The 13,380-nt window shown below is 39.1% G+C and overlaps 1 gene segment (V, D, J or C); it reads right to left on the reverse strand.

Moving 5' to 3' along the window:
- Window positions 1-8,713: 8,713 nt before the first annotated feature.
- Window positions 8,714-9,313, reverse strand: LOC126494685 (Ig heavy chain V region PJ14-like). The segment is given in 2 exon segments: window positions 8,714-9,153; window positions 9,238-9,313. Coding segments are annotated over 2 exon segments (486 nt in total).
- Window positions 9,314-13,380: the final 4,067 nt, after the last annotated feature.

Consider the following 13,380-nt stretch of genomic DNA (forward strand, 5'->3'; position numbering starts at 1 on the left):
GTCTAGTGGGCATCTATGTCACCTCCTCCATGTCAAAAGAATACCTCAGTAGAGAGGGTGGAGAACATGTAAGACCCAGAGAATGAGGAAGAGTGCTATGCTGTAGAACTCCACGACAATGTGAGCAGACCAACAACAGATCCTTATTTTCATCACATTTGAGTTGACAAATGTTATCTCTTTGCTTTGAATACCCACTTGGTCTCCTCCAATGAGTTCAATCAGAAGGTTCCAAGAATATGATGGAATATAATCCACAACACACAACCCTTTCCTTGAATCCTCCATGTGCCACAAGCTGGGATATCTTGTTGTTCAAGGTTTTCTGTTCTGCCCAGTTCCTTCAGTTTTTAAAACCCAAAGGAATCACACAGAGGTCTATATAACTATAAACTGATTGTTCTAGTAGCTCAGACTTCTTATTAACTCTTATAACTTATATTAGCCCATTATTCATTTCATTTCTGTGTTAGCCATATCATTTGGTACCTTATTTGGCAAGGCAGTCACATCTTGCTTCTTCTGTGGCTCATTGACCCACCTTTATATACTTTCTGGTTGTCCCACCTATACTTCCTGCCTGACTACTGGCCAAATAGCATTTATTTCAAATATAATTGACAGGATACAGACCATAGTCTCACAGTACTTCCCTCTTTTTCTTAAAGACAAGAACTCCAAATCTATTATCCTTTTTATAGCTTTTTTCCTGACCATTATCCATAACAACTTGTAACCAACATTCTAAACAAAGGAAAATAGTCATAGTCCATTGCTTGGGAATCTGGGCATAGTTTTCCAGGCTACTTCCTGCTGGTTAGGGGTGTTGATAATCTTATGGGGATCTAAAGAAAATTTAAAATTATGATCAAGTCCTGACTGGAGTATTGTGTGAGAGTTGGTCATCTCAGGCAGCTGTCTTGAATCTGTTCTGGATGTATAACTCAGACATCTGGGCCATCTGTTCCTACCAGTGTTTTCTCAGGTGGTCTTTCTTGATCAAACCTGATTTTCTTAACTCAGAATGAATCCATACACTCTCATTTCCTGTAAAAACAAAAACAAAATCTCTTCTCCAAAGTAACATGCCTTTTGACTTCAACTTTGATGTCAGGCTATTTTCAAAATACCTATCTTGGATTAATTTAGCACCATTTATAAACAAATATCTTTTAGCATCTGTTGCTTCTTCCTCAGCATTCAATCAATTCAAAGAGAACATAATAACATACAGTATCCAGAATCTCTGTGTATTTTTCATCTCTACGTGGCTTTATTTTAACCCCTATTTATTTTTATTTTTTAATTTTTGGCTTTCTGAGACAGAGATTCTCTGTGTATCTTTGGCTGTCCTGGAGCTCCCTCTATAGGCCAGGTTGTCCTTGAACTAATAGAGATATGCCTGTCACAAGTATTGGGATTAAAAGTGTTTATCACCACATCCAACTACTCTCTATTTTTTTCTTTTTTTCTTTTAAGGACTTTAACCTTTTTCTTTTCTCTCCCAAGCCTGCATATATTTTAAACACATTGTAAGCTATTTAGAGGTTTTCTTTGTCTTTGAATCTATCTTTACTGTATATCTCTCTTTTACTGACGACATGATTCTTTAATTTGCTAAGCAATATGGAGAGGATTAAAGCTGTGGCTTTTACAGCTGGATCCACCCTATTCCTTATTTTTCTAAAATTCCAGCCTCAACGAAGAGGTACTGGCTGTAGCCATGTTTAATTCTACAACTCTATGGTGTTTTAAGGTTCTTGCTAGGATGCAAGCTGCAGAAGTGTGCTCAAAAATCACATTCAAATGCTCTGAAGCTGGACCTCTTGTCTCAAAGAGTCAGAGTTAACATTGGCAGTATAACCCAGAAAGTCAGCACTTTTAAATGGTTTTTGCTTTTTTCCTGCTATGGCTGATAACCACAAAGCATGTGGTCAGTTTTTTTTTTTTTTATCAAAATCATTAAAGTATTTCTTGGCAGGAACTCTTAAAACAGCTGCAAAGTTTTACAGCTAAAGCACTCTTAAATGAGAGCGCTTTTCTCTAGCAAGCAGAGCCCACCTGAGAAAGTGCTGCTATCAATAAGCCATGCTTGACTCTATTATTTTATGTCTAGAATTACTTCCCAGGCTCTCTCAGATTTTATGTGGATGTAGTTGTCCACATGTTGCATACCATTCTGCTGTCTGAGGTTTTATGTTTTGCCAGGTTCCCACAGTTGTTAGGTCCCAAAGAAATCACACAGAGGTCTACATAAATTGATTGGACTAGTAGCTCAGACTTCTTATTTACTAATTCTTATAACTTATATTAGCCCATTATTCATTTCATGTCTATGTTAGTAACGTGGTTTGGTACCTTATTTGGTGTGGCAATCACATGTTGCCTTTTCTGTGGCTCTGTCATGACTGAAGACTAGGACTTCCTTCTTCCCAGAATTTTTCTGTTCTCATTTACCCACCTCTTCGTCCTGTCTGGATGTCTTGCCTATTCTTCCTGCCTGGGTACTGGTCAATAAGTTTTTATTTAAAATATAATTGACAGGATACCAACCATTGTCCCACTGCAACATCTGATATTCAGATCAAGGATCAATGACTCAGATATCACTGCAGAGACCACAAAACTTATTTGCAAGTGAATCTTTATAAGTAAGAACTCTGTGGAGGAAACACTGGATAGAAAAATGTATCTACATGATGAAATTAAAATCCTGTAACTTTAAAAAGGTGTTTAAATACCTTGGTAGAAGTAGGGTGTTTTATTTTAGCCAAAAACAATTTGATTACTCACTAGCAATCTGAGAAGATCAGAATAGATTCTAAGATCTATAAACAGCATTTTGATTTGACAGCATTCTCAGAAAGGACGTGAGGCTCAGGGACACCTTAAGCAGTGGTTAGCTAGAAATATCCTACAGGCTCCTGAACCTCAGCTACTGTCTCTAGCTGCATTACTTCCATGCTCTGAGTACCACAGCATAGCCAGGATCAATGATGAAATTGATGTTCATGTTTTATGTGAGGATAATGGAGGGAGTGGAGGAAATCAAGGTTAAATACCAGGGTACTCCTACATGATCTGTTGGATCTTGCTGAAATCATAAATTCTACTCTAACTGGAGAATTAGCTGAAGCTCTGTTGTGAATCTAGGGACCCCACTCTCAATGATCCCTGAGTCTCTTCAAGATTGATCCTGGTGCACATAGCACAGCTAGGTCTGCCCTGTGTGATGTTATCTATCTTGTTCAGATGAGATTGCAAATTATATAGAAAAATAAAAATTACACTATAAAAGAGGACTTCAAAATATTAAGATGTATTAAACTTTAGTACAGACTAAATTCTAGACTAGTGTAATGAGAAACATGACTTTGATGCACATAGCAAGCCACAAAACAGAGAAGACATCCCTTCATGGGCTTGTGCAACTGCTTCAATTCAGCACTCTGAAATGATTTGTGCTAGTGCTGAGGAGTCCCTGTTGGCCCTTAGTACCGCTTGCTCATCCCAAGGTTTCTGGTAAAAGGTTTTGTACAGGTTCACACTAGAGTTCCATCACTGTGTCTCTGGTAGAGTAATATATGGCTGTACCCTCTGTTTTCAGACTTTTCAGTTTTAAGGAAAATTAATACTTGGAGGTTTCCCTGCTGATGGTTACTTAGGATTTGAGAACAGAACTATAATTAGTGTTTTCTTTTTTTTTTATTTCCATGAACTCCAGACCCTATCATGGAGTCTGATGGACCCAGTATACATGACAGTTTGTTAATGAGCACACAAAGACAGTGTAGTTGAGAGACAGGGTCTGGGTCTGTGATGTCTGAACCAGGTCTGGTACTGACACCTTCACCTGGACCTGGGATAGTGCACCTGGGAACAAGCAACATCATCATCAGTCATACATTCCATACATGTTGAATGTGGGTCTCTCTCCTTAAACCCTAAAAAAAATACAGGTTGAAAAGGTCATGAGGCAGATGAGTAGCACCAGGACAGTCATGATCTGTTGGAGGCTCCAGTGAGAAGGGGATGTGGCTTCTCAGCTATATTTTGGCTTTCATCCCGAGTCTGAGATTTTTTTGAATTGGGAGAGGTTCTTGGGAAATACAGGAGGTTTCCATTTCCCCTCCATGTGAATGACATTTGCTTCATGCTTCTTAGCAGAAATAGATATGGGTGATGGAGGGAGGTATTTGGTTAAAAAATAAAGAAACTGCCTTGGCCCATTTTATTGGTTAGAAAATAGGTGGGTGGAGTATACAAAACAGAATGCTGGGAGGGAGAGGAAGTGAGCTCAGAGATGCCATGCTCCCCTCTCCAGGGCAGACATGATAGCTCTGCTCTCTGAGGCAGACAGCGATGCAGCCAGCCACCAGGTCAGAAATGCTGAATTCTTCCCGGTAAGACCGGTGCTACACAGTTTATTAGAGACGGGATATCAGAATTAGCCAGTAAGGGCTAGAGCTAATGGGCCAAGCAGTGTTTAAAAGAATACAGTTTCTGTGTAATTATTTCGGGGCATAAGCTCGCATTGCGAGAGCCGGGTGGGATGAAAAGCAGGCCCGGAGCTCATTCTACAAATGGGTACTCAGAACATTTTCCTGGTCTGGCTGGGTTTCCAATCCCTGACAAAAAAGAAATATTTTAAGTCACACTGTGCAGAGCTGACAAGCAAAAGATGGGAATGTTTACCATGAGTCCACATTCAAACAATGATTGTAGAATGGGGTATCACTTAGTGCATTTGAATGTCTTTAATATTTCATGACGTAGATTGATGGAATTGGGGATCAGAAATCATAGTTATGAAAACGTAGAATTTATTCTTTTGATGTCAGTAGAGTAATCTTATTCTTATCCCTCATCGAGGGGATAACTTGTGATTACTAACATTTAGTATGTGTGATCTCATGTGTTCATTGGGAAAAATAACTCAAGTTACTGAACTGGATCTGATCTTATGAGTCTCACACTATATATCTTTCTAATTAGGGACACCCTACCTTGAAACTTGTCCTTGAATATCTTTATTTAGGTCAGTCTGTTTTTCTCTTTCTCTTTTTATAAATCTCACTTTCTCACTCCTCAGGTTGTAGCACATAAGAACCCAGGTTTTATGATTATTGCATTGTTGACGGATGAGAAAGCAGTTCATAACATCCATGAAAAAAGTAGCATCCAACCAGACTTGAGGCTTATGTGATCTGAAGAAAACAAATAAGACAGAGAAACCTATGTGATGACAAGACATGGAAGCAGGTATACTTGAACATTGGGAACTGTTTGCCTTGTGGGGAGGATAACCATAGAGGACAAAGGACTGCAGGGCTTTGTCACATGCCTTAGTAATGTCAATCACCAGGGAAAGGAAATGAGCTGTAACCAACCTCACAGGTGGACAATAGCAACATGAATGATTTTTTATATTCCATGTATCTGGTAAATTTATTTTAAATTTATTAATAAATAAATTTATCAGGTACATGCTTTGTGCTTATTTTCAATATCATGGGATATAAAAGATATTGTATAAGAAAGATTACTTATGCCTGAAGACAGAGGATGAATGTGAGAGCCTGAGGTAAAATAATCCACTAAAATGGAGAACATAGTGACTAGGAGAGTCTGCTTCAATTAGAAAAAAAAAAATTGTCAATATATGTCCAAGTATCACAAATGCCAGTGGCCAGTGTGCAAGGCATTAAATAAAAATGAGACATGCTCCCTAAATTAATCAATGAGGCAATCATGAAAGGGGCTTCAAGGGAACATAGAATAGTTTTCTTTTTCCTGTCTTACAATTATAATATTTTCATAGGTGTTTACTTACTTTAAAACTTTGCAGGATGCTGATATTTTAATGCACAAATTATTATATGGCCACATTAACTCAATAATTTACAGAAATATAACCAATGTAACTTCTGTGCCCACATTTATTTATGGATAATTGCCGTACTGAAAACAATTAAGTGAAAATTATGGGGATGTGATAACGAATATCACAATTAATTGGTGGCATCTCTGTGAGATGTGACACCTTAGGCTTCACTTATAGAGAGTCCAGCAGTGAGAGACAGTATAACAGTGGGATATGGAGGAGTGTCTGCCTCCCAGGCAGGCCTGAAGGTCCCCTCAAGGGAATGCGGGCATCTTCAGCTTGTGCTGCAGGGTCTGTTGTGTTCTATTCGCTGCCACCCTGCCTCTACATTTGCCCTCTTCTCCATGGTGCCCTTGGAAGATCAGGCATTCCTGTTTCAGTGCTGAGGAGTTCCATCCAGACCGGACAGGTTGAGTGTGTGCTATCCTGGGGCGGCCTGTCCAGAAAGAGAGCACAACCCCCTCCCCCAGCTCCTGCTACAGGGGTTTCTTTGTTACACACGACCCTACTTCCCCCAAGCCTGCCTTCTTGTCTGCAAGGTTCTTGGATCAGGAACAGTTTCCTGCTCCTTCACTAAGTCCATTCACCCAGAGGGGTGAGTGTCTGCCTGCAAGGAAGGCCTGAAGGTCCCCGCAAGGGAATTTGGCACCTTCAGCTTGTGCTGCAGAGTCTGCTGTGTTCTACCCGACCCCACCCTGTCCTCACATTTGCCCTTTTGTCCGAGGTGTCCTTGGGCTACCAGGCATCCTTGTTTCAGTGCTGAGGAGTTCCATCCGGAAGGACAGGAACAGTTCCAGCTCCTTCACTGAGGAGATCCACCCAGGGAGTCAATCAGAGCAAAGACTGAACCAAGACACCAAGACTCTCCTGGCTCCATTTGAAGGAAGAGATGGGCAGGCGCCAATGCAAGCATTCCTCCAACAACCTGAAAGGCAACATGACATCACCAGAGTCCAGGGATCCCTAAACAAGAAGAACTGAACACCGTACTCCAGAAGAAATAAAAGAAATCGACTTTAAACAGAACTATATAAAAATAATTGAGGACCTTAAACAGGAGGTGAAAAACTGCCATAAAGAAATGGAGATGACAAACAAAAAGGTAGACAAAATAGATAAATCTCTCAAAGATACCCCCCCCAAAAAAAAAAAAAAAAAACAAGAAAAAGCAATCAAACAGGTAAAGAAAACAGTTCAAGACTTGAAGAATGAAATGGAGGTAATGAAGAAAACACAATCCGAGGGAAGGCTGGATATAGAAATTCTGGGTAAATGAACAGGAACTACAGAGAAAAGTATTACCAACAGAATACAAGAGATAGAAGAAAGAATCTCAGACACTGAAGATACTATAGAGGAAATTAACTCACTGATTAAAGAACAAAGCAAATCCAACAAATGTTTAATACAAAGCATCCAGGAAATCTGGGACACCACGAAAAGACCAAACCTAGGAATAATAGGGGAAGAGGGAGAATTACAGCTCAAAGGCCCAGAAAATATATTCAACAAAATTATAGAAGACTTTCCCAACCTAAAGAAGGATACTCCAAAGAAGGTACAAGAAGCATACAGAACACCAAATAGACTGGATCAAAAGAAAACATCCCCACACCATATGATAACCAAAGCACAAAACATTCTGAATAAAGAACAAATATTAAGAGCTGCAAAGGAAAAAGATCAAGTAACATATAAAGGGAAACCTATCAGAATTACACCTGACTTCTCTATGGAAACCATGAAAGCCAGAAAGTCTTAGATAGATGTGCTGCAGACACTATGAGAACATGGATGCAAGCCCAGACTACTATACCCAGCAAAGCTTGCATTCACCATTGAAGGAGAAAACAAGATATTCCAGGACAAAAGCAGATTTAAACAATACATTGCCACAAATCCAGCCTTACAGAAAATACTAGAAGGAAAATCACAAACCAAGGAAGCCAACAGCACCCATAATAACACAAGCATCTGACAACCCCCCACCAGCACAACTCAAAGAAGGGAAACACAAACTATACCACCAAAAAAAAAAAAAACATAACTGCAGCTAACAACAAGTGGTCACTAAGATCACTTAACATCAATGGACTCAATTCACCTATAAAAAAGCACAGTTTAAGAGAATGGATACAAAATCAGGATCCAACATTCTGCTGTTTACAAGAAACACACCACAAACACAAAGACAGACACTACCTCATTGTAAAGGGATGGGAAAAGGTTTTCAGATCAAATGGACAAAAGAAATAAGCGGGTGTGGCTATACAATTATCGAACATGATTGATTTCAAACTAAAATCAATCAGAAGAGATGGAGATGGAAAGTTTATACTCATAACAGGAACAATTCATCAGGAGGTAGTCTCTATCCTGAATATCTAATTCAATTTCCAGGGTGTTGTGTGAAAATGACTTCAAATTAGGGAAGCTGTGGTTTCTCCATCACATGTGCAAAAACAAAGAGGACAAATTATAGCTCTTTTAAAGTTTTCTAGATTATAACTAAACATAGCATCCAACAAGTGTCATAAGTGTTGACTCATTTAAAATATCTGCATATATAAGACAATGTGTGAATATATATGTATCTATGTGTGTATGTAAAACATATAAAGTTATATGTCATTCTATTTAATAACAAGAAGCAGATTGATAGCTTTCATGGCTTATGGGAAAAGCTATTTGTTACAGTATTTGAATAAATAGGAAGTTTATTAGACTATGACTGAGAAGAGACACGTCTAGAGAATTGTTTTTCTTATTTGTGTTTGGAAGAGGAAAAAACTGATTCTAATATTGAAATGTATTCCCATGCAGCATAGTCTAGAATTTCCTATCTAATGTAGCAACCACATCCTGGTCTGGGGAGACCCTGTTGGTCCCCAACACCCCCTGCTGGTCATGAGTGTCTTTATATGGAGGTTTTTGTGCAGGCTCACACTGGAGTTCTCTCACTGTGTCTCTGGCACAGAAATACATGGCTGTGTCCTCAGCTTGCAGACTGTTCAGCTTTAAGAAAACTTGGCTCTTGGAGGTGTCCCTGGTGATGGTGATTCGGGACTGAAGAGCTGAATTATACCTTGTGCTCCCATCACTCCATATTATTCCCATCCACTCCAGACCCTTTCCTGGTGGTTGACGGACCCAGTGTACATAATTGCTTGTTAATGAGAACCCAGACACAGTGCAGGTGAGCGACAGGGTCTGTGATGGCTGCAGCAGGTCAGGTCCTGACTCCTTCAGCTGTATCTGCGACAGGGCACCTAGGGACAAGCAACATCACCATCAGTCATATAACCCATAGATGAAAAACCTGGGTCCCTTTCCTGAAACCCTGAAACACTTACATCTTGGAAATGTCACCAGGCAGAGGAGCAGCACCAGGACAGCCATGCTGTGTTGGAGGCTCTAGTCAGAAGGAGATAGGGCCTCTCAGCTTGGCCTTGGATTTCATCCTGAGCTTGAGGACTGCTTTGCATTGGGGGAGGTCCCAGAGTGCATAAAAGGAAGCATAGGCAGTGTTTGCAATTTCTCCTCCAGGAAAATAAGATTTGCTTTGTGCATCTTAGAAGTACTCAATATTCAGCATCAGGAATATTTCTGTGATGCTGTCTGGATTTTCAATTCAATTCAATTATGAATCATACAGTGCATGCCTAAGAATCAATACATGGAATTGTTTACATTAACTAGGTCCACATTCATTCAGTGCAGGCAGAAGAGGATACCAGGTTCTCAATGGATTTATGTATCTCTGTATCGTTCAGTAGAGAATTTAAATGGTATTGGTGTATTGGTGATCAGAAATCCTGTTTAAGAAACTACTTAAAATTATTTCTCTTGGTGTCTGTGGAGTTGTTTTATTCTTACAACTTCTTAGGAAATAACTTGTGAGGAAGCAGCTCACACACATTTCATGCATGTGATTTCACATGTTTATCTGTAAGGAAATCTGTGGGACTGATTTGGGTCCCATCCTTTTAGGCTCAGATTTCACGTTCTCACTTAGGAACATCCTAACTGGATACTAGATTTCATTTCTCTTAATTTATGTCAGTCTTTCCATGAACTTTTATATCTTTCTCTGTCACTCTCCTCAGCTTGTATTCAATCACATGTTCCTAAATATGATTGTTCCTTTGGTAAGTTATGGGATGCTCAGCTACCCATAACACTTCATAAAAAGCAACAACATAAAACCAGGTTTGAGGGTTATGGTCACTGAAGTAATAACAAGACAGAGAACTTTAAGTGATGACAAGAAGTGGACTGGAAGTCATATATGAACATGGGGAACCCTGTGACTTGAATGATAGTCAAGGCAGAAATAACAAGAGTTTCTAGTGTCTTTTCTTGTGTCTTATTAGTAGAAATCAACAGGGAAGGGAAGTGCAGATCTGGAACCAACCTGTGCATTCAAGACTCAGGAAATGTCTGTCTAACTTGGCATTAGAGACATAAAAATTTGTCTGCATTATTTCTTTATTCAATTTATTTCTTTTCACTTTTTACTGTGAGTTTCAGTGTTAGAAACTGCTCTTCACTTTAATGAGACAGCCATCCTATGAAAGCCCTGATCATCATATGTAGCATGAGTTCAATGTTCCCTGTGTTTTTTTATTGCTTCGGGGTTATAAAAAGATTTTTTTTAGACATGATGCTTAGTATGTTTTATCTTGGGTTTGTTTGATATTTAATTATGGTTACAATAATCTGGAAAGAAATATCTTAGAAATACATGCACATTTCTTATACTATATTGGGGAACTAGGTATAAATTCACTTATTCAAATATTTTTTGTCCATAGTTACTTCAGAGATATTGTCTAAGTTAGGTTTCTATTTCTGTGAAAAGACCCCATGATTCCAACTGTTATAAGGAAACCATATAATTTAGGAGCTTTCCTGCAGCTCCAGAAGTTCAGACCATTCTCATCATGGCAGGAAGAATGGCAGCGTACAGGAAGTCATGGTGCTGGAGGAACAGTTGAGAGTCCAACAACTGCAATGAACAAGAAGTCAGCTGACAGACTGGGAAGCACCCTGAACATAGAAAACCTCAAAGCCTACCCTCCACAGTGACACATTTCCTCCAACCTGGCTGTGCCCACTACAGCAATGCCACACATCTTAAAAGTGTCACTCCCTTTTTTATTCTGTGGGCTAATTTCATTCAAACTCTCACATGTGTTAGTGTCCATATTCCATACTCTCTTACTCCTTGGGTTTCTCTTTTTCCATGAGACTCTCAAGAAGGAAAAACAGCATTTGCAAAGGGAATTCATTCATGGTAAAATCACACATTATTCATTATTATCTTATATTTGAGAGGTGTATCCTTATTCTTAAGAATTTATTCAGTCATTTGTTTAATTATGTAAAGTGGATAGATGGATACTCACTTAATGGGCCATGTAGAATTAACAGTACCAGCCTGTCTACTTGTGTGGTGGTCAGAATCTTTTTACATGATTAAAAACTAGGGTCATCATGGAAAAAGAAACCTTATTTGGAAAAAAATACCTACATTATATTTGTATGCAGGCAAAAATATGATATCATTGACTTTATTAAGAACTGATATAAGGTGGCTCAAACAGATATAGACATTGCCTTCCATGGGCAGGTGGTGTTTGTGCACTGTATAAGGAAGCAGGATGTACAACCATGGATAGCAAGTCTATGAATTGAGATTATTTGTGATCTCTGATTCAGTTCCCACATTCAGATTTTTTCTGATTTGACATCCAAATTTTCCTTAATGGTTGTCTGTATTACACAAACCCTTTCTTTTCCATGTTTCTGGCCACATCCATAGGTAGCAGACTTGGATAGTTTAAAATGTTTCTGATGAAAAAATGTGTTGAGAATGGTGACAATGTGTATAATTGCAACCATAATCACAGATAGAGTTAAACTTTTAAGTACATCCACACTCTGCAACACACACATTCACACTCACACAAATAAAATTATGTGGGGGCAAGCCATGATAATTTAAGTCTAAGCAGGTCACCCAAAAGAAGTTCTTCCAGTCAATATCACCTGGGACTCTGGCCACTGAGAAATTTAAGTAAGAAGCCTGAGTCTCAGTAGTTTACCCTAAATAAATACCTGGTAGCAGGAAAGAACCACAAGCTGGAATAATCTAACCCACACCCAAGGGCAGACCATTCAAAGATAATGCCTGACATTCTACACTGTAGATAGAATCACCTGCCAGAGCACATCACCATGACACCTTTACACAAATGTCAGCCAATCAGGGGTCCTAAACCTCAGAAGTCCATCACCCCCACCTCTATTGCTATAAAAACCCTATTCTAATTGAACTCAAGGCTCTCTGGATATTTCAATGCCTTGGACATAAGGAGAGACAGAGTTTGCAAACTTGATTAAAATAAAGGCTAGGTCTCTTTTGTTGGCTTTTGTTGGGACCCCGAGGATTTGGGCATAACAATTACACATTCAAACACACACACACAGACACAGATACATAAACATGCATGCACAAACACAAACACACACACACACACACACACACATCATCATCACCACCACCTTCACCACCACCACATCCACATGTAGAAATAATTATTCACAAGCAGAAGAACTGAAATTCTTTCTTCTTTTTCACAGGGCCACTCTGGTTGGCTTGGTCTCACTATGTAGACCAAGCTGATACTTAACCATGTCACTGTCTCCCAACCATCTCATACAGAGTTCTTAAACTTTGAAATAATTTTTTCATATAATAAATTCTGATCATTATTCTCTTTCCTCGTGTCTTTCCTCTTTTACAACTTGCTCAACTTCATTAGAAAAAGTTTTACAGGGAATTTTGGGACCAGACTCATAACATTCATTTCATATTGACAATAAATGGGTTGAAAATCCAGAATTGACAATACTTTTTTTTTAAAGTTGGCCCAATATTTAATACAAAGACATGTGAAGGTATTACAAATGCAACCAAGTATAAACAAGTTTCTCAGAATCTAAAGAATCCCTTCTTACAACCTGGGTGAGTTAGTTGTGATATTCAAACTTGGCAGTATGTTCATTTTTTTATTGTCTCAGAAGTTATTTTTTGTAGAGTTCCCTTTCCCATGGATGCTAGTTACCTGCCTCTCTGATTACCTCAGCACTTTAGAATCTGTGTAGGGCAAAGTAGAGCCTTTCTTCTATTCTGTAAGAGTTAGTCCTTTAAAAGGCTTTAGCTTTTTCCAGTTTTATTTATTTATTTATATTTATTTATTTATTTATTTATTAAAGATTTCTGTCTCTTCCCCACCGCCCCCTCCCCTTTCCCCCCNCAAAGAGCTGTCAGGGTTCCCTGCCCTGTGGGAAGTCCAAGGGCCACCCACCTCCATCCAGGTCTAGTAAGGTGAGCATCCACAAAACTGCCTAGGCTCCCACAAAACCAATAGGTACAGTAGGATCAAAAACCCATTGCCATTGTTCTTGAGGTCTCAGTAGTCCTCATTGTC

This window comes from Alexandromys fortis, unplaced genomic scaffold, assembly GCF_014885135.2.
Source record: "Alexandromys fortis isolate MF-2015 unplaced genomic scaffold, M_Fortis_MF-2015_v1.1 scaffold_323, whole genome shotgun sequence".
Lineage (NCBI taxonomy): Eukaryota > Metazoa > Chordata > Mammalia > Rodentia > Cricetidae > Alexandromys > Alexandromys fortis.